The following is a 27,933-nucleotide window of genomic DNA, read 5'->3' as shown; positions in this document are numbered from 1 at the left end:
TGTGTACACGTGCGTTCATCAGGGTGTGTGCGTGCCAACCTAGGCTAGGGCATCACAGGCTGCACCACTGTATAATTAGCGACAGAGAGACATTTGATTCAGCTCTTAACGCGCCGGATAGGTCACGCACGGCTCCACTACCCCACCAGCTCCACTCACACTGGGGGAAAGTAAGGTCATTATGGATGCCATCATCATTATCATTACCATTTTCAGTAACGGCATTATTAGATGCTATCGGGAGTCGAGATAGGTCCAGCAATCACACAGATAGCATCGGTAATTGCAATTGTCCTTTTTAGTTGTGGCAACAGCAGTGGCGGTAGAAGTAACGGGTGAGTCTATGGCGTTGTGGCGAACCTATCGTTATCAGTCACAAATGTAGCAGCAACCGTAGTGCTAGACACCGTGTTGTTACTATGGCAATAGCAGTCGAAGGAGCATTAAGTGCCTTGCGGATTCTGGTACATTTTGATCTGCGTCACAAAGGTTCCTGCTCAACCCCTCCTCTGAACTGCAGGTGGGTGCCAGTGAAAGCCACCTTGATACACACTCTTTGGGTTATGTTTGATAAATGTCGAGTGTCAGCTTCAGTTGACATACCAGCCCCTGACAGACACATCTCGTCACATGCCCTCGCAATGATCTGACTGTTTCAATAAGCATATCTTTGACTTTGATTGAGATGCATGACTTCACACCCTTTCCATCCGTTGTCACCAACCATGGTCCTAGAGAACTCAGCGGGTTTTTGCTCAATCCCAGCACTAACACCCGATTCGATGAATCAACTAATCATCACAATTTTAGACGAATTGCATCACGTATTGTAGCGCAGAGCAGGGGCAAAGCCTGCCCGTCCCTATAGCTCTCTACGACCAAGGATTTTAGACAGCCTTCTCATGAGTTATCGTGGCGATCACATGCTGCCTTTGACTGATTGACGACCCACCTCATTGACCCACTTTTACAGCCAGTCGTCTAGACGGTGTGCCTGCGTGTGTGTGTGTGTGTGTGTGTGTGTGCGCTTACCCTATTGATGAGCTCTCCCACCATGCCTGTCCAGGATCCATTCGGTTCAGGCGCTCCGTACAGCCCGTCATCCACCAGCTTGATCCTGAAGGAGAACTTCAACAAGTCCGACAGCTCTCTTAGCATGTCCACACAGAAGCCCTGGTACCGGTCGTTTCCCCGCAGCTCCTGGTAGTTGGACTTATGCATCACATATGGGTTCTCCTGCAATAGAAGGACATCAAAAGGTCCTTCAAGAGCTATAATTCAAAGAAGGCGAAGGCATTTTCCCGAAACGTGTTGATTTTTAATTTTTAATTAAAAAAGAATACACCCCCCGCTTGTCTTTTGTTATTATATGTAGCACTGACTTTGCTAACAGACACTTATTAAGGGATGCATTTGTTTACTATGACTGTGGTATGTGGTTGTCTCTCAAAGCTACCTCTAAGATGATTGCACTAACTACGTCGCTCTGGATAAGATTGTGTGCTCAGTGACTGAAATGGAAATCTACATGTAATATATATCTTTGAAGTAAACATCCTACCAACAGCTGCTGAATATTTCTTCATCATTATTCAAAGAAGGAACAGTGTCCTGAAGGAGCTGACTCTTTACTTGTAATGCGAGCACATACCCACATTTACATATATTGTAATTTCTTGCATAGAGGTCACTGGTGAAATGATTTGTCATTAAGGGGCTATATGTGACTTATTAGCCATGAATGACATTAACATCTACAGTACTTAGCACTGACTTGATGAGGTGTATGGAACTGATATTACAAGTTACTGTACAATTAAATTATTAGTGTACCCCTAACTGGCTCCTTTTTGTTCTTGGCCAATTTCATGTAATTTAAAATATATATATTTTTCTTACCTTTATTTAACTCGGCAAGTCAGTTAAGAACAAATTCTTATTTACAATGACGGCCTACCGGGGAACAGTGGGTTAACTGCCTTGTTCAGGGTCAGAATGACAGATTTTTACCATGTCAGCTCGGGGATTCGATGCAGCAACCTTTCAGTTACTGGCCCAACGCTCTAACCACTAGGCTACCTGCCGCCCTCAAATAAATCTTGAACACTTGAGAAATGTTGTTTGACCCAAAATGGCCAACAGAAAACCAACAGTTTCACATCTACCAATGCAAATGTGCGAAACCAATATGTCTTTACCAATATGGTGGTGACGATGAGCGTCTTGTTAGCCAACGTCTCCGACATGTTGATGTCCAGAGATGTCGAGTTCATCGCCAACGTGTTGTTAGAGTACCAGATCCCGATCTATACACAGGGACGACGAAGGAAAGAAAGAGAGGAGAGGGGGATGAAGAGGAAGAGATAGAGAATAAGGTTGAACCCATGATCAATGTGTATGTTTTAGTCAAAATGTATTGTGCTTGTCAAATCAACTCCTAAATTGAGCCATTCCCCCCCGACCCCACCATGACCCAGTGACATTTGAACCCATGATCCCTTGACCTCTTTATGACCCCCACGGTGCTTCTCCAGGATTCTCAGGGTGTAGTTTGTCCTCTGGCCTTTGCTGTTGAACTCCACCCTGCCGGTCAACCCATCATACTCCACCTGAGAGAGACAGAGAGAGAGAGAGAGAGAGAGAGAGAGAGAGAGAGAGAGAGAGAGAGGAGGGGAAGCAAGATAGAGAGAAAAACAGACATTTATTATTTCAAGTAGCCAGAGAAAGAGAGAGCGGCAAATAGAGAGAAGAATTATGTGGAACCGAAAGAGAAGAGGGACAGAGGAACAGAGAGAAAGGGAGAGGGAAAGATTCAGCACAGACAAACAGACAGACAATAGCTAGACTTGACAGTGGCGAGAAAGACAGAGAGATGTATGGCTAAAACAAAAGGCAGGCAAGACGGAGGGTGTGAAGAGAGATTCAGGATGAATTACACCCTAAAAGAGAGGAAGAACAAGAGATGCCCAAACGAGGAACAACAAAGCGGGGGAAGGATGGGGGAGAAAGGGGGAGAAGAGTGGAACCACTGCCAAAGAGAGTGTAGGAATGATGGAATGATGCGGAGAGTGAGAAAACATTGTCTGAGATGGAGAGAGATGAGGGGAGAAACAGATGGGGAAGATAAGAAGTGGTAGACTCCGATAGGATAGGAAGAAGGAAGGAAGGAAGGAAGGAAGGAAGGAAGGAAGGAAGGAAGGAAGGAAGGAAGGAAGGAAGGAAGGAAGGAAGGAAGGAAGGAAGGAAGGAAGGAAGGAAGGAAGGAAGGAAGGAAGGAAGGAAGGAAGGAAGAAAGGAAGGAAGGAAGGAAGGGGAGAGGTGAGGATGGAGAGAAAATAGAGAAAATACGCTGCCCAGCAGAGCGCAACAATGACGATAGGAAGAATACCATCAAGACCACAACACACACCAACCACCCTAACAGCAACAACGCCCACAAAACAAGAGCAGTGGTATACATGGCAACGACCGAAACTCCCAAAGGCGACAGGAAGGTTATAGGACAGTGCTTCAAGCTCTAATGTACTGCGAAGTGGAGCTGTGCTATTCACTAGTTAGCCTACTGGTATGGTTGGGGTAAATTCCAATCCATTTCAGTCAATTACTCAATAATTCAGGATTCACTTCATGAATTGAACAATTCAATCACATTTATTTCATGAGCTGAAATGCCATTCATTCCGCAAATGTACTGAATTTACATGGATTTGTCCCACAACCCTTGTTACTTCTGTAGTTCAGGATCAAAGGCGGCCATGTCTTAGCTAAGCATGGAATCTATTGGTACCTGACTGTTCTGTACTCAACAACATTACATTGCCGCCTTGGCAGGAGAACGAGTTGGCTAAGGTGGAAAACGCATAAATAGCTAGCCAGGCTAGTTGGGAGAGTGTTCAGTAACAGGTGAATGTACCATGCCATGTTGCATACTTCAACTAAGCGCTGGACCTATTGGGACACAATCTGTCGTAGCTCTTTCCTGCAGTCAAATGACCTCATGGGTGGAATGTTATTAATCATTTTTATGATTTCATAATTAATCAACATAATTTTAAAAAACAGCAGAAGATCTGGTGTTTCTACATCAAACAGTTTTGTTATATTTCAGTCTTCTGTGATGTATATAATGTGTAATATTAGGAAGCAAACTCAAAATGTAATACATTTCAATTCTATATCTGACATGGTACAGGTGCCTTCTTTTTTTCAAGCCCATAACCATGTGTGTACTTAAGACTATCAAGAGACACTCTATCCTGATTTAGCCCACTGCAGGAAAAGGTTAAACAATGTTACATGGTTTCCTAGGCAAGACAGCAATCAGTTGGCTTATATGCAGGTGGCACAACTGGCTAGTTGGGACACACAGGTGAACTAACGGTTTCTGTAGTCAACAACATTACGAATCAGTTGGCTAATACAAAACGGGATAGTTGGGACAGCATTGGGACAGTGTTGGGACAGCATTGGGACAGCGTTGGGACAGCATTGGGACAGCGTTGGGTAAAGAGAGAGCATGTGTGGGTACCATGCGCAGGTAGTTCATCAGGCTGGTGCCGTGTTGCCAGATCTGAGGAGTGGTGCAGCTGAGCGGCTTCACTCCAATCTCCTGACTCCGGTTGAGCTCACGCACCGCCCCCACCACCACATGCACCGCATCAAACATAAGAGCCGACGACAGCTGTGGGGAGAGAGAGAGAGAGAGAGAGACAGAGAGAGAGGGAAGGGGCGAAGGGGATAGGGGGGAGGGAGGGAAGCAGTGAGTAAGAGAATAGTTGATACAAATGTGAGAGAGAGTAAGAAAGATGTAGGGAGGGAGGGAAGGAAAGCGAGAGATGGAGAGAAAGATGAGAGAGGCAGGCATGAAGCTCGAGAAAGAAAGACAACAAGAGTGAGAAACGTTGGGATAGATGTAACGCTACTCAGTCAACAAGGTGGCACTGTGGTCTGTGCCAAAGCTGTGTGATTCAATCAAACCTTAAAGGGATACTTCAGGATTTTGGATACGAGGCCTTTTATCTACTTCCTCAGAGTCAGATTAACTCGTGTATATCATTTTTATGTCTCTGTGTCTAGTATGAAGGAAGTTAGAGGTAGTTTTGCGAGCCAATGCTAACAAGTATTAGCGCAATGACTGAAAGTCTATGGGTATCTGCTAGCATGCTAGCAGATACTAATAGGATATCCTTAGACTTCCAGTCATTGTGCTAACGCTAGTTAGCAGTTGCGATAGGTGTAGGTTAGCAACTTCTTTCAAACTGCACGCAGAGACATAAAAATGGTATCCATGAGTTCACCTGACTAGATAAAGAGCCTCATTGCCATAATGCCGAGGTATCCCTTTAAAAATTAATGACATCTGGTCAGGCATCAGTCAACCTGGCAGAGTGAGAATCACGCAGACTGTGAGTGACAGCATGACAATATGTGTACTTCAACTGGCAGTTTGACCGTGTAAAAAGGAATAGTGATAAAGTCTGTCAATCAGAGGGGGCTGCTGGGAGGAGCTATAGGAGAATGGGCTCATTGTAATGGCTGGATTAGAATTCATGGAACGGAGTCAAACATGTGGTTTCAATATGTTTGATGGGTTTGATACCGTTCCATTCCAGCCATTACAAAGAGCCCGTCCTCCTATAGCTCGTCCCACCAGTCCCCTCCGCTGTGTATGACTTAGAAATGTATGCATAAATGTGTGGCATTGCACGTACGAGTAAGTGTATGAGTGAGAATGTAGAACTGGATGTCATTACACTGTTATAGTATAACATATATAATACTATATCAGTATAAGTTATCATAGTCGAGAGTATACAGGTAACAGCACGTGGATAACTTAGCAGTAGGGAGAACACAAACATACTTAGCTGACCGTATATGAGTAAATTACTGTAGCAGTATATGAGTGACAGCAGTAACAGTATGTGACAGTGTATGAGAAAACGATATGAGTAACAAGTATATGAGTGCTGGTAAATAATTAGTATACGAGTGACAGTAAGACTACACAATATATGAGTGTTTGAAGAAGATATGAGTTACAGTTTATGAAAGAGAGTGAGTATGAGTATGAGTGTTAGTCACAGTAATAGTGTATGAGTACAACCACATACAAGGATTCCGGTTCTCACCGACGGGCCAGGGTAGGGGCTGAGGTCACAGCCCTCCCTCCAGGACAGGTTGAGACTCCTGATGAACTCCAGGTAGAAGGGATGGCTGCTGTTGAGCATGGAGAAACCTACGATGTTGGATTGGTCATCCACCACGTCGTCCAATCGCAGCAGGGGAAAGTCCTGATTGACAAATTAGGGGGCTTGGGAGTTAGTTTAATCGCAGCAGGAGAAAGTCCTGATTGGCACAAGAAGGTGGGAGGGGCTTGGGAGAGCTAGCTAAACCATACAGGTAGGGGAAAATGTTCATGTTTTTCCCCCTCCCCAGTCATGTCAAATAAATGATTGTTCAACAGTGAGCAGTGGAGACTCCTCAGAGGACGAAGGGGAGGACCATCCTCCTCAGTGAATTTCACAAAAACAAAAATGGTATTACATTGAAAAAGTTATGTTTTTTTAGATAAAACTACACTAAATATATTCACGTCACCAAATAATTGATTAAAACACACTGTTTTGCAATGAAGGTCTAAAGGATACTCAACAGCACTCTGTAGGGTAGCACCATGGTGTAGCTGGAGGACAGCTAGCTTTCATCCTCCTCTGGGTACATTGACTTCCATACAAAACTGAGGCTCTTGGTTCCTACCCCCTTCCATAATTATGACAACTTCCGGAGGATGTCCTCCAACCTATCAGAGCTCTTGCAGCATGAACTGACACCCAATCAAAGGATCAGAGAATGAATCTAGTACTGAAAGCATAAGCTACAGCTATCTAGCACTGCAGTGCATAAAATGTGGTGAGCAGTTTACTCAAAAAGAGAGAAAGACAATAGTTGAACAGTTTTGAACAAATTAATTTCTTCAAAAATGAAGGAGAAGCAAGTGAGAGAGATTGTCATTTTTTCACTTTCACTTACTTAGCTAGCAAATTTAATTACTCAAACACCCGGCTCAAACAGAGGGATGCTATGTTAGTTAGTTGTCTATGACTATCCCACACAACACTGAAACTTTTCCAAGTCAAGGTAAGCTTTTGGTTTTATTAATATATTGCCTAACTGCTTACTGACTGTACAATGTAGCGTTACTGCATGATTGTAGCGGGTTTACTAACACATTAGTTCTATTAGCTATATTGACTAGGATGTTACTTTGGCAAATATGGGGACAATGATGTAGGCTGTGTGTAGCGGTTATGACATGGTTTGGAAAGGTTTTTTCGCCTGGTCACATACAGCTGATATGTTGTTCATTGAAGTCCACAACAAAGGGAAAAGGTGAGAGGAGGAGAGTGCATAGAGGTGAGAAAGAACGCAACGTGGCTGCTATGAAAGTGAACTGTGTTGATGCGTGATCAGGGATGTGTATTCCTTCTGCCGATTCTGTTGTAAAACGTTTCTTAAACGGAAACAAACGAAACGGGGATAAAAATGCCTGAATTTGTCCAATAGAAACTCTCATTTGCAACTGTTGGACTAATGATTACACCCTAGATAAACTAGATGCAGGCAAGAGTGTGCAAGGAGGTATTGAATGTGTCACTGTCTGTCCATGTGTCACTGTCTGTCATTGCAAAATTCTCTAGACCTGTGTGCACCTATGTTGTAAACTTTCATTCATCGGCTAGTTTGTAGAAACCTCATGATGGGTATGGGGAACATTTTTGTATCATGTAGTAGCCTAAACCTATTGATGTTACATTGAACTGGGTGAATGGAATATGAACGACAGTCATCCAACAAGCTGTAAAAGAAATAAGGACATGCTCATAAACGGCACTGACCGCCACTGACAGTGAGGTATGAGATAGCAGTGTGGAATAGGGGTAGTAAGTAAGTACATCTTTCTTCTCTTTAAAATAATTTTGAAATACAGCCTATCTGAAATACGGCTCTGGAAAAGTTCATTGCAGTTGGACAGCGGTAGTAACAGTTTACCACAGCATCCCACAGTAGCTGAATACACTAAGGAGACCATGGTACAATACAGGGACAGCGTTTTGGTACCGGGAGGCAGGACACCAACGGTTCTAGTTCCAGACAGTAGAGCGGCGTGCCATTCAGCTATGAAAATGAAAAGGGTCATGATTTAGACATTTCTGGTCCCTCTCCAATGTTCAGGGAACTGCCGTTTCTCACTTGGGTGTGTGAGGCATGCGCCCTTGTAAGTACCACAGCAAAAATGCCCTGCACTGTAGACGGGACGGGATACGATGTAGAAAATATTACTAGCTATGTAAGTCACCTCGCACAAGGGCATGCGCCAGGCACAGAAATAATGATGACTAGCGGTGCACTCCCATCATGCATTTCAGATGAGATCTGCCGCGATAGCCGTCCACAGGCCGAGCAGAGAGGATTGTGGGTAGGGTACGGAGAGGGAGGGGAGGAGAATTTTGATTGGTATGCTCTTACCATTGTGGTGAGTATGTACTTGTAAAACGCTGATGTCATCCCCAGTTCTGATGCCTGAGGGGTGGAAAAGGAGAGAGGGGTGAGGGGGGGGGGCATTGTAACAGTGCTGATACACTGAATTGCGCTGCACTGTGGGTGATGCAGTAACTTTATCATATGGCATTCAGGTAACAAGTTTGCTAGCTTTAGACATATGAGCAGGTGTTTGGCATGTAGAGCTTTGACCGTTGAAAGCTAACAGCGCATATCTGCTATTTTTGACAGTTGATTACACGTGCATACACATAGCATACGTCAACACCACATCTAGCGTTTACATAGCTTACAGTACTGGTGCCACCAGTAGACTACGGAACAGAATAATACATCATTTCAAAGCATACATATATAATGTGCCTTCTGGCCACAATATTGAGTAGGATAAATGGTGCTGTGTGTTTTATACTGCAGAGAATGACATTGAGCTGGGCAAAGCGAACCTACATAAGGATCTGCTAAAACATGAATAATTCAGATGTAGCAGATTCATAAGCAGTGCTTAAGCATTTCTTGAATGTAATAAATGCTCATGTCAACGCCTTCAAGTAGATTAATTATATCATGGTGACATTGCTATGATACAATTATCAACTTGACATAAGCATTTATGGAATGCTTATGTGCTGCTTACAAATGTGTTATGTGTGAGTTATACATGTGTTATGAAGTCCTTATGTAGCTCTAGGTAACCTTCAAATAATGTGCTACTTGATTCTTTGAAAGATTTTAAACTGTATTATAAACTGGATAGTTCGAGCCCTGAATGCTGATTGGCTGTCATCGGTGGTATTTCAGACCGTATACCACGGGTATGACAAAACAGTTATTTGTACTGCTCTAATTAGATTGTTAACCAGTTTATAATAGCAATAAGGCACCTCGGAGGTTTGTGGTAATTGGCCAGTATACCACGGCTAAGGGCTGTATCCAGGAACGTTTGCGTCATGTTTGAACAGCCGTGGTATATAGGCCATACTGTATACTACACCCTCTTGGACCTTATTGCTTAAATATATAATACTAGTATATTCCGTTAAGCAGGACTTATATCCAAAGTGACTTACAGTCATGCGTGCATATATTTTACGTACAGGTGGTCCCGAGAATCAAACCCACGATGCTGGCATTGCAAGCGCCTTGCTCTTTCACCTGAGCTACAGAGGACCACACTGTTGTTAGTTGTCTTTGTGACTGTAGCCTGGTGAGGGTCCTGACCTTTCTGAGGATGAGATAGGAGATGGAAGCATTGGCGTCGATGATGATAGTAGCCACTTTATCGTCTCTAATCTCCTTTAGCAGGGGGGTGGGGTCCAGGCTTTCGTCCAGCATCCTAACGGACAGTGTTTCCCGGGAGATCAGGAAGCGCCGTACCAGCTCCTCCAATCGCAGCAGGCCTAGGGGGTGGAGGCGGAGCACTTCAGAGGCTTGATGAAACACATACTTTGTGATACCTCAACCAAACATTACAGATTACTATAGCACTGTATTGCTATTTCAAAAGACATTTTGATTACTGCTACCGGAAAAACATGATATTCTGCTCTATTTCTCTGTCCCCCCCATCACTTTATATTATGCTGTGTAGTAACGTTAAATCTACTTTGGCAACCAGAAGGTAACTGTACATGTCTAGCTGGTGCTGTTAACACATATTTTCACATTCTCTGTTACCAGTATGTTTAATCAGATATTTAGGTGAGGTGTGTAAACAAAGGTATCGTTTGAGTTACAAGAAGGATTTCTGAACGTGTTAAATTGTTTCATTTTTTCCTGAAATGAATGAGGAGGACCATCCTCCTCTTCATCCCTGGACAGAAAGTACATGTCCACCTTTACTTCCTACCCCTTTTCATAACATTCAGTGACCAGTGAGTTACTCTATCCAGAAACGAGTCTATCACATGCCTGACCTTGATAATCTGGGCCTTAAACAGGGAACAGACAAACCAAAACAGTGGCAACATAGCTGGCTGGAAAATAAAACAAAAAAAACCAAGGGAAGAGGAAAGAATAGACACCATTTTGCGAAAGAACATTACACAGAGCGCAAACTAGACCAGCCAAGAGGAAAATAGTGGGCTCCATAAAGAGGGAGGGTGGCGCGGACTGTTAAAAGATGCGTTCGGCAACCTTGGCCTAGACCTGAGCAGTCGAGTAGAGCAGCAGCTCATAAGTGGAAGGCATAAGCCACTATGGAGGGGAGCTGGGCTAATCCACCACCTAGACTGGCTGGGCGGCTGCACTCTGTGTGCAGGGGACACTGGAACGCAGGAGGAATGATGGGAGGGTGATAGAGGGGTTGTATGAATGGCTCCAGGCTACTGGAGTACTCTTGTACAGTTCAGGGTCTTTGTTGGAGTTGTATTATTTGAAGAGAGGAGCATCAGACCAATGCAAAATGATACGCACTACTGCTCTGCTGAAGCTTCAGGGGCATCGGCTGTACGCTGACAAGTCTAAAGCGTCAAAACATACACACAATACATGAACCTCAACAGATAGCTATGTGTAACAGTATAGCTTCCGTCCCTCTCCTCGCCCCTACCTGGGCTCGAACCAGGGACCCTCTGCACACATCAACAACTGACACCCAACGAAGCATCGTGACCCGTCACGCCACAAAAGCCACGGCCCTTGCTGAGCAAGGGGAACAACTACTTCAAGGTCTCAGAGCGAGTGACGTCACCGATTGAAACGCTATTAGCGCGCACCACCGCTAACTAGCTAGCCATTTCACATCGGTTACATATGCACTACTTGAAGCTACTTGGACTACTTGAACCTGCTAAATAAAGGATTACATGAGCATGGAGGCGGCAGGTAGCCTAGCGGTTAAGAGCGTTGGGCCAGTAACCGAAAGGTCACTGGTTTGAGTTCCCGAGCAGACTAGGTGAAAAATCTGTTGATGTGTCCTTAAGTAAGGCTCTTAACCCTAATTGCTCATGTTAGTCGCTCTGGATAAGAGCATCTGCTAAATGACTCAAATGTAAACATGCACCTTGAGGAAAACAGCAACGCAGGGCATCTCATTTGACAACGTATACAATGTATCATTTCTTATACACTCTCCACGCTCACACAGGTGATACTGCAACAATAATCAAGGTCTAGAAGCATGAGACAAATGCAGTATCAAACATCCTGCACTCAGACTCAACCTTTGTTCAGATCAACCCGTAACCGTGGAGAGTTGATGTATGGAGGTAAAGGAAGTAGACTGTACACTCTTAGAAAAAAGGGTGTCCCCCTTCGGGTGTCCCCCTAGGAGAACCCTTTTTGGTTCCAGGTAGAACCACTTTTGGTTACAGGTAGAACCCTTTGTGGTTCCATGTAAAATATTCTGTGGAAAGGGGTCTACATGGAACCAAAAAGGGTTCTTCAAAAGGTTCTCCCATGGGGACAGCCAAAGGACCATTTTAGGTTCAAGATAGAACACTTTTGGGTTCCATGTTGAATCCTTTCCACAAAATGTGTACGTAGGGAAATATTGTAGTACGGAATTCTACAAGTAGGGAACTATAGGAACATGCATGCAGTATCAGACAACCTGAGGCATATACACTCACACTCTGCCTTGGCGCATATGAGGCTGGCGGTGGGGTAGCTGAAAGAGCGGAGGATGGCCCCAATAGCCAGGCTCAGGTCCTCGTTGCTGGGGTAGAGACTGACCGAGGCGAAGCGGAGGTATGGGAGTTTGGGCGTCTCCTCCGGGCCCACCTTCACATGAGGGATCTGAGACAGCAGGCAACAAACGGCATTATAAATGCTCTTTTAGGCATCATGAATCGATCATGGGAAGTGTGCACAGTTGTTTATGTGAGTATGTTATAAATGATGGTCACGTATGATGATAATGGATTATTATTATCATACTTGTGTATACTATAATAAGCAAAATTATTAGTATCATATCATACACAAAGAGTAAAGGAAGGGAGATGAAGGGGTTGGGTTTAAAGGCCCAGTGCAGTCAAAATGATATTTTCCTGTGTTTTGTATCATATTGTACAACAGCTGATGAAACTAACACTGTAAAAAGTGGGAAAACATTTGATCGGGGATATTTCCTGATAGTTGCTGGTTGAAGATACAATCTACACAAGACCTTCTAAATCAGCAGGTTTTGCATGGGTGGAGTTGTTTGCATGCCTGGTGCCATCACCAGGCAGTATACGTTCATATAGACCAATAACAAAGAGAGTGTAAGACTTCTGCCAATAACAGCTAGTTTTCAGATGACATATCTCTACCCCTGTCCCCCGTCACTCAGACCACTCCCAGACAGTCCTAGCAAAATTCTTGCTTGAGAACTATTACAGCAAGGTCATTATTTGATATTGATATTTAAAAAAAATGGCTGCATTTGGGAGTTTAAGCATTCAAGCTTTTACCCTGGACATTATTATCATGCACTGTCCATCACATTGACATATTCAACCCAATTCAACCCAAACAAAGCAAAAGCTGTTTATATACTGGTATTTCATCCATAGACGGTAAACAGGCTCTATTTTCTTCACATTTGCATTTTCTTCCTATTGCGAGATTTTAAACCCTTGTTTGACTTCATCTGGCTAAGGGCCAGGTCTGAATTGTTTCGCCCCTGGGATGAAATGCTGCTTGGCCCGTACTGAAATGAAATCTAATGTGAAAATGCCTGAAGAGATTTCCATTGGTAGATGATTGACAGCATCCCATTGCAGATTTATATGACGAGAGATCGTAATCTAACCACGGTTTAAGACTGATTCATTATCATAGCTAGTGAAAGAAGGAGTATTAACCAGGTTAAATCTCTGCATGACCAAAGTGTGACCATGCAGGTTCGAACTGAATGAGCCACAGTTAACTCATTACAGAGTTCACTAAACTACGACCGAGAGAGAGAGGTCAGAGAGGACATTTCCTAGAGTGATGTGGGCTGTGTCCCAACATGAACTGCTTCCACGTCTCCTCTCCCTAACATCAACTGACCTGAAAGGACTTAAAACATATGCCATTTTAGCAGAGGCTTTTATCCAAAGCAAACACCATCATTAAGTTTGCTAACAACACGACAGTGGTAGGCCTGATCACCGACAATTATGAGACAGCCAGGACAACAACCTCTCCCTCAATGTGATCAAGACAAAGGAGCTGATCATGGACTACAGGAAAAGGTGGGCCGAACAGGACCCCATTAACATCTACGAGGCTGTAGTGGAGCGGGTCGAGAGTTTCAAGTTCCTTGGTGTCCTCATCACCAACGAACCATCATGGTTCAAACACACCAAGACAGTCGTGAAGAGTGCACGACAAAACCTTTTCCCCCCCAGGAGACTGAAAAGATTTGGCATGGGTCCCCAGATCCTCAAAAAGTTCTACAGCTGCACCATCGAGAGCATCCTGACCAGTTGCATCACCACCTGGTATGGCAACTGCTCGGCATCTGACCGTAAGGCGCTACAGAGGGTAGTGCGTACGGCCCAGTACATCACTGGGGCCAAGATTCCTGCCATCCAGGACCTATATAATAGGCGGTGTCAGAGGAAAGCCCATAAAATTGTCAGAGACTCCAGTCACCCAAGTCATAGACTGTTGTCTCTGCTACCGCAAGGCGAGCGGTACCGGAGCACCAAGTCTAGGTCCAAAAGGCTCCTTAACAGCTTCTACCCCCAAGTCATAAGACTGCTGAACAATTAATCAAATGGCCAACAGATTATTTACATTGATCCCCCCCATCCATTGGTTTTGTACACTGCTGCTAATTGCTGTTTATTATCTATGCATAGTCACTTCATCCCTACCTACATGTACAAATAACCTCCACTAACCTGTACCCTCGCACACTGACTCGGTACCGGTACCCCCTGTAAAAGGCCTTATTATTGTGTTACTTTTTATTATTTTTTACTTTAGTTTATTTGGTAAATATTTTCTTAACTCTTTTGATCTGCACTGTTGGTTAATGGATGTAAATAAGCATTTCACTGTAAGGTCTACACTTGTTGTATTTGGCTCATGTGACAAATAAAGTTTGATTTGAATTTATAGCAGTGCTACATACAGTCACCAGCCAGTTTATTAGGTACACCAACCGTTCATGAAAATGGATTGCTCCTACAGACAGTGAGTCATGTGGCCTTGGCTTGCTATATAAAGCAGGCAGACAGGCATCCAGGCATCCAGTTACTGTTCAGTTGAACGTTAGAATGGGCAAAACAAGTGACCTAAGCAACTTTGAGCGTGGTATGATTGTTGGTGCTAGATGAGTGTACCTAATAATCTGAGAGAACACTTCCTTAATAAGTAAACCCCAGCAGGATAGGTATAAACAAAATGTCCGAAACCTATCCAGTCCTTTCAATGATTGGTAATCATCCAGTAAGCAGACAAGTAGTGGAGTAGTGGTTTATGGGAGTTTGGGGATATAGTATGAGTAGCAGTGTGAATGTGGTTTAGAGGACATAGCTAGCTCACCTCCTTCTCTCCACAGATGTGACTGACAGTTGACCCTGAGGCAGGACTGGAGGCGGGGCCAATCACAGAGACCACCCCCTTTGGCAATATCTGACACACTGAGACAGAGGGGAGATAGAGAGGAGAGACAGACAGCAGCGAGATGGGGGGGGGAGAGAGAAACGAGGGGACAGACAGACAGAGACAGACAGACAGACAGACAGACATACAGACAGACAGACACAGACAGACACAGACAGACACAGACACGGACACGGACAGACGGGAGGGAATGAGAAAGGGGGGAATTAGTAAGGAGAGAGAATTCACCAGCAAGACATAGGTCCAGTTCTGGACGAGGTCCAGTTCTGTCTCTGTCCAGTTCTTGGATGATATATCAAATTAAGAGTCAATGCTGGACACTTTTGATTAATTGTGGCCATAACGGCAATCTGAATCCACACTCTGTCTATTGGAGATGAGTGTTATTATTCTGTTCAGAAATCCTCCACGGCTCTCCCAGATCCGAGACAGATCAGCAATGTGTGTGTGTGTATCAGTGGAGGCTGTTGAGGGGAGGAAAGGGCACAGTAATGGCTGGAACGGAGTAAATGGAATGGCATCAAACCATGTATTTGATACCATTCCACCAACTCCGCTCCATCCATTACCACAAGCCCGTCCTCCCCAATTAATGTGCCACCAACCTCCTGTGGTGTGTATGTGTGTATGAGTGTGTTTGCACGTGAATACTTGCAGGTCACTCACTGTTTAAAGAGCAACTGTTAACACCCACTACCATATTGCATCCCTTTGTGATGGTGGGAGTACAAAAGGCTATGACGTGAAAAATAATGATCTCGGACACACACACTTAGCTTCCTCTGTCGATTCGTCCTTCTCCAAGACAATGACTTCTGTCAGCGGTACACTGTGAGTGTGTGAGTGTATGTCGGTGTAACTCGTGTGATGAGTAACCTTGCCTGGGATCAGAAGACTTGCATTAGCTCCTCTGAGATAATGTATTGTCTTTAGCTCAGAGGGCTAACAGTCTTGTGGCACTCAGGAGATCTTGGTTTGAACCCATTCTGTCAAATTTGTATGCGTAAAGTGTCTATCCAGATATAGTTGACAATAAGTGGAACATTGGCATTAGCTCAGCGGGCTAATACATTCTTGCGGTACTCAGGATTCGACCTGAATTTGAAACCCGTCGGTCACATTTGAATGAATAAAATGTCTATCCAGCTCAATTTAGAAAATAGTTTGTACTGATCATGCTTACTGGTATCGGTGGTGTCGTACTGTGAGTCCTTCTGTAGCTCGAAGATGTCCACCTCCACCCGGGCTCTGGACTGGCCCTCAAAAATACTGTTAATGTTCTCCCTGGCCAGGGCCAGCGCTAGCCGCTCCCCTCGCCCACACACCGACTGGTCGTCCAAAATGGCCGCTGGGGGGATAAATAGAACGATAGAAAGACAGACGAGAAGATAAAGGAGCATGAAAAACCAGACCCGGGGGCAGATGGATTCAAATCCACTGTTGGGTTTTGTGATTCCTTTCAAAGTAAGTCTATCTGATCTATGTTCCAATGAGGCTGACCTTTTGACTAACATTCAACCCATCTGCAAAATGGATACCAGGGGTGAGTCACAGAGAATCACACGGACTAGAGACATTTTCAAGGAAAGGTTATTCAGGGGGAAAACTGGACAACCTGTCATCTGACATTTAGGACGATCACTGAATGATGATCACATCGGGGAAGTCAGCGAGATGTACATAACCAAATGAGTTCATAAATGATCCTATCATCCTTATGGTAAACGACCCTTGTTTACATTACAATTACTGAGGAATGAGGCATTCTCTGATCCAAGCCTTATCTTCCTGATCTTCAATTAGCCTACAGTATGCGTATCCATGGAGACATTGATAGAACATTGTACTGTGAACTGTACTGTACTGCAGCTTCCTGTGTTACCAGACACTCTTACTGACACTCTTACTGAGAGTTGTGTCTGCTTCGCGTGATGTATTGTTGTCTCTACCTCCTTGCCCTTTGTGCCGTTGTCTGTGCCCAATAATGTTTGTACCACGTTTTGTGCTGCTACCATGTTGTGCTGCTGCCGTGTTGTGTTGCTACCATGTTGTTGTCATGTTGTGTTGCTACCATGCTGTGTTTTCATGTGTGTTCTGTCCTATATTTTGATTAATTCTACATTTGTAATCCCATTTATGATATAGCCCATTTTGACTTTGTGGCTGTGGTAACTAGTAGAAATCCCACCCATTCTGACAGAGGAGAGTGCGGGAGCCTGGGTGAAAGAGAGCGGGGCCATGGTCAGCAACAGTAAGAGGAAGTAAATCGACAGCAGCAGCGCTGGCAGAGCCGGCATCTTCCACTACTCCTCATGGAGAACGGTCTTCTGGCTGCCTGGTCCACCACCTGCTGGATGGGAGGACTCATTATAACATAATATACAACTATATGACATAATATATGGCTGGAGCTACGTGATATAATACACACCTGACTAGGGGAGAATCTCAGTTGCGTACTCCTCCCATCCTCTCTCCTCGCCTCCTTAAAATCCATTGGATGAACAAGCCAGAGGCCCCTCCCCTCTGACCTTCTACTCCAATAGGTCCTTGCTACTCGAAGGAGGTGAGGAGAGAGGACGTGTGGAGTATGCAATTGAGATGCTCCCCAGGACTTAATGTCTATATTTCAGAGGTTAGGAGGCAGCACACACACACACAGATAGGTCCCACTCACATAGAAACTCACATGGTTACCAGAATTAGTCACTCAAGGAAAACTTAAAGAGCACAAAGCGAGCACAAAGAAATAGGGGAAGCCAGGAGAGAGAGAGAGAAATGGAGCGAGAGAAAAAAGGAGAGATAAAGGTGTCGAAAAATAGGATAATTAGTTGGGGAGGGATGGTAAAATGTGTAAAAAATCTTCAAAGTAGATTACAGCTACAGTAGTGAGATTTAGGGAGTGCCGGCATAACTGAACACAGGATGTAGCCACGGGGTAAAACAAATCTAATATCGTTCCATCACATCCCATAACTTCATCTGTACTCTGGACAGCGAGTTGTTTTGTCAACTGTCTGATTTGTTACCCCTGCTAAATGCTTATTTGTCCTGACAAGGACACGCCTTCCTGCGTGCATTTAAACTGGATTCCAAAAAGAATTTGAATTGAAAGAGTTGAGTAGGACAGGCTGACGAGGCAAGAGGCTGAGGAGTGCGAGAGAGTGAGATGAGCGGTAATAGATAAAGAAAGCGAATGGAGCTAATATTAGAGAGAGAGAGCGAGAGAGAGAGAGAGAGAGAGCACGAGACAGCTGCACTGAGTGACAGAAAATATAGTAGGAATAGACACGGTACAAATTGTAGGAGAAAATGAGAAATGGTGCCTGGTAGAAATAAATATTATAATGATCCTAATTAATTAGGATCTTCCGCTAGGCTATAAGTGGTGCCATGTAGTGAGCCTGCTGTTACAGTACACTGCTACAAAACACGGCACCTCTGGGTGCGTTAGCTTAAAGAGGCAATCTTAGAATGCCACATCCATTTTTTGGGGACTTTTAAATTAATGATACATATAGCCATTGAGTCTTGAAGAGTAGAACTTCTAAACATCTCATGAGCTTAGTTAAACTGTCATACCCCATCAGAACCCAAAATATATCCTTTGTTTACAGAACATGGTCAGAACTGTGTTGATCGATGGTGAGTCCTTGCATCCATAGCTCTGTCTATGAATTTGAGCGGTTACATATCACCAGACCCATCCCTCAGCTGTTCACCAAAACAGTGGTGGTGTGGTGGCTTTGCTATTGTTTGAACTGCAGATTACATATATACACAGTACCAGTCAAAAGTTTGGACACACCTACTTATTCCAGGGTTTTTCTTTATTTTTACTATTTTCTACATAGTAGAATAATAGTGAAGACATAAAAACTATGAAAAAACACATATAGAATCAAAAACCAAAAAAGTGTTAAACAAATCAATATATATTTGAGATTCTTCAAAGTAGCCACCCTTTGCCTTTGACAGCTTTGCACACTCTTGGCATTCTCTCAACCAGCTTCACCTGGAATGCTTTTCCAACAGTCTTGAAGGAACACTTGTTGGCTGCTTTTCCTTCACTCTGTGGTCCAACTCACCTCAATTGGGTTGATGATTGTGGAGGCCAGATCATCTGATGCAGCCTCCAACATTATTTTACATACTGTCTGCCATCTGCCCATTACAGTTGAAACCGGGCTTCATTCGTGAAGAGCACACTTCTCCAGCATGCCAGTGACCATCGAAGGTGGGCATTTTCCCACTGAAGTCGGCTATGACACCGAACTTCGAACTCAAGACCCTGGTGAGGACAACAAGCACGCAGATGAGCTTCCCTGAGAAGGTTTCTGACAGTTCAAAATTATTCGGTTGTGCAAACCCACAGTTTCATCTACTGTCCGGGTGGCTGGTCTCAGATAATCCCACAGGTGAAGAAGCCGGATGTGGAGGTCCTGGGCTGTCATGGTTACACATGGTCTGTGGTTGTGAGGCCGGTGGGGCGTCCTGCCAAATTCTCTAAAACAACGGAGGCGGCTTATGGTGGAGAAATTAACATTCTGCAGTCAGCCTGCAAATTGCTAGTTCCCTCAAACCTTGACCTCTGTGGCATTGTGTTGTGTGACAAAATTGCACATTTTAGAGTGGCCTTTTATTGTCCCCAGCACAAGGTGGACCTGTGTAATGTAAAGATAATGACGTTTAATCAGCTTTTTGATATGCCACTCCTGTCAAGTGAATGGATTATCTTGGCGAAGAAGAACTGCTCACTAACAAGGATGTAAACAAAATTGCACATTTTAGAGTGGCCTGTTATTGTTCCTAGCAGAAAGTGCACCTGTGTAAAGAATATTTTATTTAATCTCATGAAACATGGGACCAACATTTTACATGTTGCGTTTATATTTCTGTTCAGTATAAACTCCAGTCTTAGTTTATCAAAAGCCTTTTTAAAGTCAGCTATGAATACCAGGCCTGCTTTCCCAGATATTTCATAGTGTTCTTTTGTTTCCAGTACTTGTCTTATATTATCTCCACTGTATCGTCCATGTAAAAAACCTGACTGATTAGGATGAATAATATCCGACAATACCTTTTTAATTCTATGCGCTATGCATTTTGCAAATTTTTTTTGTGGCATAACACTGAAGTGTAAGGCGCCTCCAATTTTTTTAATGGACTGGATCTTTATATTTTTTTTCTTGGCCAGGTTGCGGTTGCAAATGAGAACTTGTTCTCAACTAACCTACCTGGAGGAATAAATAAAAAAATAAAAAAATAAAAACATGTTTACCACCCTGAGTCCTGAATTAGTAATAGTGAAATAAAACCTTGTCGAGTATCTGATAATCTACCATTTTTAAAGGAGTGGTTAAAACAATAACAGACCTTTTTTTAAGTACATCAAAAAGGTTTGATATGCCTCCAGGCTGTGTACCTCACGGCTGGTATGCCAGCCCTGGAGTTAAAGGCTTTAATTGCATCAGGTTCCACCTCTGTAATTTGGCCTTCACATGAATCTTTCTGTACAGCGTTATTTGTACATTATTAATAGAAATTAACTTTCGTTAGTGGAAATGGAGGAAACTGAAATGAAAACTTATTCTTAAAGTTCTTTGGTCCCTCTTTCAAAATATTGTTTAGTGAATCATGGGTGACTCCATCATTTGTAATACGTTTTAGTAAATCATTTTTGGTAACATTTCTATGTTGAAGATTAAAAAAGAATTTGGGGCATTTTTCCCCATATTCCATCCAGTACGCTTAATTTAAAAAAAATAATATGACACTTAATCTCTCTTAAATAAGTTCCTCTAACTTATTCTGTGCCTCTATGGTACAGTTTTTATTGTTATCTATCTGTACTATTAGTCCCTCAATGTCCTTTGCGAATATGAACTCTTTTCACCTAAATTGCTTTTGTTTTAAAGATGACTATTCAATTGCCTCTAAAGGCCAAGCAACAAGGGGATCTTGCTGTACCTATGGTATGTTGGAAAAAGTCAGTTATACATTTTTTGGGTCTAGTCAATATCAATGTCCAATATCCTCTCCCACATGGAAATTCTGTAAGAGCAAATTTGACCCCTATCAACAATTTTAAGAATTACATAATTTAATCAAGATGACTTGATTGAGCCTATGCCATGTATATCTCACTAGGCCAGGATATTTAAGCCTCCATACTGTATATCCACTCATTCCAATATATCCATGATATTCGTGCATGAGGGTGATAGTTTATAATGTGGTTTCCTTTCCTATCAGGGGTCAACATAAGACCCAGATGCAAACTGTTGAAGTAACACTGTTTATTGTAGCAAACAGGGGCAGATAAAGACAGGTCAAGGTAGGCAGGGGTCGAGAAATCCAGGGTACGGCAAAGGTACAGGACGGCAGGCGGACTCAGGGTCAGGGACAGGCAGGGTTCAGTAAACCAGAGGTGGAGCAAAGGTAGAGGATGACAGGCAGGCTCAGGGTCAGGGACAGGCAGGGTTCAGTAAACCAGAGGTGGAGCAAAGGTAGAGGACGACAGGCAGGCTCAGGGTCAGGGACAGGCAGGGTTCAGTAAACCAGCGGTGGAGCAAAGGTAGAGGACGACAGGCAGGCTCAGGGTCAGGGACAGGCAGGGTTCAGTAAACCAGCGGTGGAGCAAAGGTAGAGGACGACAGGCAGGCTCAGGGTCAGGGACAGGCAGGGTTCAGTAAACCAGAGGTGGAGCAAAGGTAGAGGACGACAGGCAGGCTCAGGGTCAGGGACAGGCAGGGTTCAGTAAACCAGCGGTGGAGCAAAGGTAGAGGATGACAGGCAGGCTCAGGGTCAGAGACAGGCAGGGTTCAGTAAACCAGAGGTGGAGCAAAGGTAGAGGACGACAGGCAGGCTCAGGGTCAGGGACAGGCAGGGTTCAGTAAACCAGCGGTGGAGCAAAGGTAGAGGACGACAGGCAGGCTCAGGGTCAGGGACAGGCAGGGTTCAGTAAACCAGCGGTGGAGCAAAGGTAGAGGACAACAGGCAGGCTCAGGGTCAGGAAAGGCAAAGGTCAAACTGGGAGGACTAGCAAAGAGAGGCCGGGAAACGAAAGGAGCTGACAGGAAAAACTCTGGTAAGCTTGAATGAACAAGACGAACTGGCAACAAGCAGACAGAGAACACAGGTATAAATACACAGGGGATAATAGGGAAGATGGGCGACACCTGGAGAGGGGTGGAGACAAGCACAAGGACAGGTGAAGCAGATCAGGGCATGACATTTACGATTCATTGAGTTATTTAAAACTGTATTATATTCTCCCACCATAATAATAGAGTCTTGTATTGCTTGTAGGCTTGTTTATTTATTATATTTTCAAAGCAGCATGGATCATCATTATTTGGACCTTATAGTTTAATGAGCCAAATATGTTTATGGTCCAATAACATATTTAAAAGAATCCATCCGGATCAATTGTTAGTCTGTTGGGTAATGGGACTTAATACCGTCCCTAAATATAGAATATTAGCATTATATTCCTGGGGGATAAGACGGTTTTGTTTTGCTTAGCCGGCATCATGGAGCCGTCTTGCTGACTCAAATGCTATAATGACATGGTAATCCTTTCATTTAGCCCGAGGCACATGACATACATTTCTCCCTACAAACAGTGGCATGGGTTCAACACGAGCACACCCTTACCGCTGTGCTTTCTTCCGACAGCTAGCATGTCACCGCATGCGGCACAAACAGGAAATGAAAGAGTGAGCCAAATTGATTTGGAATGGGCAGTGGATGGTGAATGGTGAATGGTGGTAACTAGCTATATTGTTTACATTGACTCCACTAATTGCGTGTTTTGACATCTCTGTGTCTTCTTGAATTGTATTCTTTTAAACGGCGGCCCATTGTCTGACACAGATGGTTAGGGAAAACCACCTGGACACTCAACTGTATTGTTAATGTATTGCACAGTCCAACAAATGGCGGTTCCATTGTTGGTACCAACTGTGTATGTGTACAGTTGGCTGCACTGTAGGCTGTACTGTATATATAGGCTTTGTGAATAAATGGATTAAAATCATGCACTGTGCCTCTATTCTATATTGCTTCAGCTGTTCTTTCCAGGTTTACTCTTGCGTTTCTCTACTCCAATCGTTGTTAAAGCACTCGATCACAAACATGGAGGAAGGAAGGAAGGAAGGGAGGAAGGGAGGAAGGAGAGGGTATTGCTTCTACAGTGCGAAGGTGAGGCTGAACCTCTGTGGCCTGACTGCGCTCAGCTGCAGAGGAGAACATGAGACATCACACCAGCGGGGAATGAGTGAGATTCTACAGTGTCAGCGAAGACAGAACGAAAGTAGGGGGAAAAAGGTAGATGGGGAGGAGAGGGGGAGGGTGGATATATTTTATATATGGGCAGGAGGGTAACTGCAATATAAAATGTGAGCCTAGAGAGCACAGACATTGGTCAAATTTGAGGAAAAAAGAGCATTTACTGTCCAACTTGACCAAGGTTACACATGTATGGCAAGGTTCTAAGGATGGAACACAACACAACCTTGACTGGCTCTGAGAAAACGTTCTCAATTCTACAAGCACGAACTTGGCTAAAGAATACAGATAACTAGCTAGCTACAAGGGATGTACATAGTAAACAGATTCTAAGCCTGGTAAAAATGCCCACAGTACAACCTATAACAAGAAGATACCTTACACAGAGACACGTTCAATTAAGGTACATTTAACAGGGGCTTGGCCAGGGAATGAAGATAGCTAACATCATGGGATGTACAGAGTAAGTTGACTCTCCCCCTGACAGAACATGCAGAGACACATTCAATTAAGGGGCCACTGACTGAGCTAGTCCATGACATTGTGGATGCTACTAGAGACTCACTAATTTGGGGTGCATTAAAATTGCAATTGCAAAAGTAGGCTCTCTGCCAGTCTTTCACTGTCAGCAGCGAGCCAAATGACAGTCTAACACCCCTAGAGCCTTCCCCACATCCACCACTCCTATAAAAAGTAGAGCCATGCTAAGTCTAATATGAGTTAGTCAGAGTGCTGCTAAAATTAAACAAAATGGCCCCTGATCTATGGCAGGTTCTTCCGCTCTGCTCTATGGAGTTACGCACTACTGTACTTGACAGAGAATGCCCTCTCTCTCTTTATCGCTCTCAATCCTTCTAGTTGGATGATTTGACAGAGGACACAGTTCTTGGAATTGGTTGATGTAAGAGGAAGTGGGATTGAAACAGTTTTTGTAAAAAGCAGGGAGCCGATAGCTAGCAGCGGGATCCCAGTGCAGTAGTAGCATCATGGTTGTTTTCATTGCTGCATGCTTTATGAAAACTGTTGTACATTAAGTATTTACATTGAGAGTTAGTTAGCGGAGCTGGGAATGACCCCTCTGGAGTCGCTAAGGACACACTTCCTCTTAATTACCTCCATCGCCGTGGAAACAAAGGGAATGCTGCGAACGCCGGGCTGTCCCTATAGCGACCGAGTCACTCCATATGCCACTAGCTTCTGCCGCCAGCAGCGTATTCTACCAGCTTTGCCATGCCCTCACAATCTGTGCAACAGATAAATAGAGGGATTGTTTTCAGTTTGAAGTGCCATGCAGCCAGGCTTAATTGAAACCTACCATATGTATTATACATACTCAGTATACATACTTACTCCCTACTTAGTATGTATAGCATGTCTGTTACTTCATTCTATAGGCTTATATCATCATGTGTGCTAGTATGGTTGAGTTTACACAGGCAGCATAACTGTGATCTTTTTGAACCACTAATTGTTTTTTTGACCAATCACATCAGATCTTTTCACATCTGCACTTTTTCAGGGCTGTTCTGATTGGTCAAAAGACCAATTATAAAACATCTAAAATACAGAATTGGGCTGCCTGTGTAAACAGCCTCTGAATGTTCAGACTTGTCACTTGGTATAAGAACTGTAAATACCATCGGGAAAAGAAACAAACATTTTACAATTTCACACGCAGTAAATTGCATATACTCTGAGAGGCTGAGGAAGAGGGAAACATTTCCCTCATGCTTTGTTATCTGCATGAAATCATCCAACGTGTGTCATATCAGATTCATTACAGGCTGGCTAGTGTTTGATGGAAATGTACCTGATCCCGCTCCCCCTCTCCCCTCCCCCCACCAAGGCCCCTTACCATCCTCTCTTATCTCCCCTCCGCATCCAAAGAAAAAAGGGTGAGTAGGCTAGATTTATGGGAGGTAAATTAAATGCAAAGAGCATTCCGCCTCCCGCATGGCAATAATGTCCTCCTTTTGCTTTCTGTCAGAATGTAATTTTCCAAAATGGTCAGATCTGGGCGCTAAATACCAAGTCTGTCATCAATCACAGCCTGTGGTTATGAAACGCACCATCCCCGGGGTGGATAGTGGAGGGGGAAAAAAACTGTACAGTTGTGCTGGGTAGCGAGTACTGAGTGAAAAATCCCTCAATCGCCTTTCTTCTCTCCTCTCTCCCCTCTTCCTCCTCTCCCTTCTCACTCTCTCTCTGTCAGTGCTTTGGTTCTTTTGAAATGGCCTATTAGAGGAAATCACAGTTTGTTTGATACGGTCTGATATCCATATTTCATGTCTACTGCAAACAAGGAAATGTAGACATACGGCTCCTCGTGTAGCGCTGTACAAAGCGTAGGGGAAGAGGTGGCCAGGATTTGTACTGAAAGAGAGATGAATCAAAACAAAGTGGTAGATTAACACGGGGGGATTCTTCTATGCTCCAATGTGACCTATTGAAGTAATTAGAGTCAAATGTCATATCCCGAAATGAATAACACTTACATTTTTACATTCGTCAATAGCCTCATCTTCGACCCTCGTTGGTTTCTATCAACATCATTCTATATTTTCCTCCCAAAACATATTTAAAAACCAGAATGTTTTTAAGCATATCTTGCTTTCTACATTTACAAGGCTCATTGGTCAGTAAGAGGCGGCGCAAATCTTTGGGGATTTCGTTCTGTAGTGGATGTGAAAGATTTATCAAATTCAAATTGAGTTTGTCCGAATCAGCCTCCCTCTTGTTGTAATCCATATGCATACAACTTGACCTACTACAGTGGGCTCCGAAATTGCTGTCACCCTCGATAAAGATGAGGAAATATGACTGTATAAAATAAATAATTCAAAATACGGAGCTATTGTATGCAAAACAAAAATGGGAAATTATATTATTTGATACTACTGCAATTGCTCAGGGAAACATATTTTGTTTAACAAGTAATAATAATTTTCCTCAAAAAGTAGGGGTCAAAATGATTGACAACCCTGTTTTGAGTACCTTTCAACACCTCACCTTGTAAGGATAATGGCACTGAGGCTTTTTTGAAAATGTTTTATATGTTTGAGAACACATTGGGAGGGATCTTAGACACTGACGTACCACACACCTCCGATTGTATAGGCTAAAAAAATGGAATTACAAGAAATTAGCTGTAAAACTGCTACATTTCCCCTTAGCCTAATGGCAAAATGAGTAAAATAGCAGGAATTTAGTTTTAAAAATGCAAAATTCTCTCAGTCTCATTGCACAATGTTTAGAATAGCATGAGATTAGCTATACAACTAAACATCTTTCTCTCTGCCCCATGATAATATGTGTAGAATTGCAGGAAATCTGCTTTAAAACAGGAACATTTTCTCCAACTTACCTGAGACCCTAGACCCACCCCAATAGATCCACAGGCGATTCAATCGCCGTTGCACTGCACTCTGCCCTATCCCATCTGCACAAGAGGAACACCTATGTAATAATGATGTTCATTGACTACAGCTCAGCCTTCAACACCATAGTGTACCCTCCAAGCTCATCATTAAGATTTGATTTGATTTGATTTGATTTGATTTAAGCTCGGGGCCCTGGGTCTGAACCCTGCCCTGTGCAACTGGGTCCTGGACTTCCTGACAGGCTGCCCCCAGTTGGTGAAGGTTGGAAACAACACCTCCACTAAGCTGATCCTCAACACAGGGGCACCACAAGGATGGGTGCTCAGCCCCCTCCTGTACTCCCTGTTCACCCATGAATGCGTGGCCACGCACGACTCCAACTCAATCATTAAGTTTGCAGATAATACAATAGTAGTAGGCCTGATTACCAACAATGACAAGACAGCCTACAAGGAGGACGTGAGGGCCCTGGGAGTGGTGCCAGGAAAATAACCTCTTCCTCAACATCAACAAAACAAAAGTGCTGATAGTCGACTTCAGGAGACAGCCGAGGGAGCATGCCCCCATCCACATCGATGGGACCACAGTGGAGAAGGTGAAAAGCTTCAAGTTCCTCGGCGTACACATCACTGACAATCTGAAATGGTCCACCTACACAGACAGTGTGGCGAAGAAGGTGCAGCAGCACCTCTTCAATCTCAGAAAGCTGAAGAAATTTGTCTTGGCCCCTAAGACACTCACAAATTTTTACAAATGCACCATTGAGAGCTTCCTGTCGGGCTGTATCACCACCTGATACATCAACTGCACCGCCCACAACCACAGGGCTCTACAGAGGGTGGTGCGGTCTGCTCAACGCATCACCACTGCCTGCCCTCCAGGACACATACAGCACCCGATGTCACAGGAAGGCCATCAACCACCCCAGCCATGGCCTGTTCACCCCGCTATCATCCAGAAGGCGAGGTCAGTACAGGTGCATCAAAGCTGAGATCGAGAGACTGCAAAACAGCGTCTATCTCAAGGCTATCAGACTGTTAAATAGCCATCACAATACCCCGCCCTGAACGGTCACACTACTCTTGTTCTGAGAAATGAAGGCTATTCCAGGTGAGAAATTGCCAAGGAACTGAAGATCTCGTACAACGCTGTG

General features: G+C 43.9%; 1 protein-coding gene across 2 annotated transcripts in view; it reads right to left on the bottom strand.

The window, feature by feature from the left end:
• LOC112264812 (glutamate receptor ionotropic, kainate 5-like) overlaps positions 1 to 27,933 on the bottom strand; it is an 89,851-nt gene that overhangs the window by 12,372 nt on the left and 49,546 nt on the right. The window contains exons 3-13 of one of the 2 annotated variants that reach the window (XM_042295607.1): positions 17,297 to 17,458; positions 16,292 to 16,456; positions 15,028 to 15,125; positions 12,135 to 12,300; positions 9,784 to 9,962; positions 8,530 to 8,583; positions 6,132 to 6,293; positions 4,529 to 4,681; positions 2,505 to 2,609; positions 2,199 to 2,306; positions 1,033 to 1,236 (exon numbers count right to left, since the gene is read on the bottom strand). In XM_042295607.1, the coding sequence (XP_042151541.1) occupies positions 1,033 to 1,236; positions 2,199 to 2,306; positions 2,505 to 2,609; positions 4,529 to 4,681; positions 6,132 to 6,293; positions 8,530 to 8,583; positions 9,784 to 9,962; positions 12,135 to 12,300; positions 15,028 to 15,125; positions 16,292 to 16,456; positions 17,297 to 17,405 (1,503 nt within the window). In that variant the 5' untranslated portion in view covers positions 17,406 to 17,458. The remainder of the gene's footprint in view (positions 1 to 1,032; positions 1,237 to 2,198; positions 2,307 to 2,504; positions 2,610 to 4,528; positions 4,682 to 6,131; positions 6,294 to 8,529; positions 8,584 to 9,783; positions 9,963 to 12,134; positions 12,301 to 15,027; positions 15,126 to 16,291; positions 16,457 to 17,296; positions 17,459 to 27,933) is intronic. The other variant, XM_042295608.1, reaches the window with a different exon arrangement.

This window comes from Oncorhynchus tshawytscha, linkage group LG13 (genome assembly GCF_018296145.1).
Source record: "Oncorhynchus tshawytscha isolate Ot180627B linkage group LG13, Otsh_v2.0, whole genome shotgun sequence".
In the NCBI taxonomy this organism is placed as follows: domain Eukaryota; kingdom Metazoa; phylum Chordata; class Actinopteri; order Salmoniformes; family Salmonidae; genus Oncorhynchus; species Oncorhynchus tshawytscha.
The sequence above is the reverse complement of the archived record's forward strand: the minus strand, read 5'-3'. Positions and strand labels throughout refer to the sequence as shown.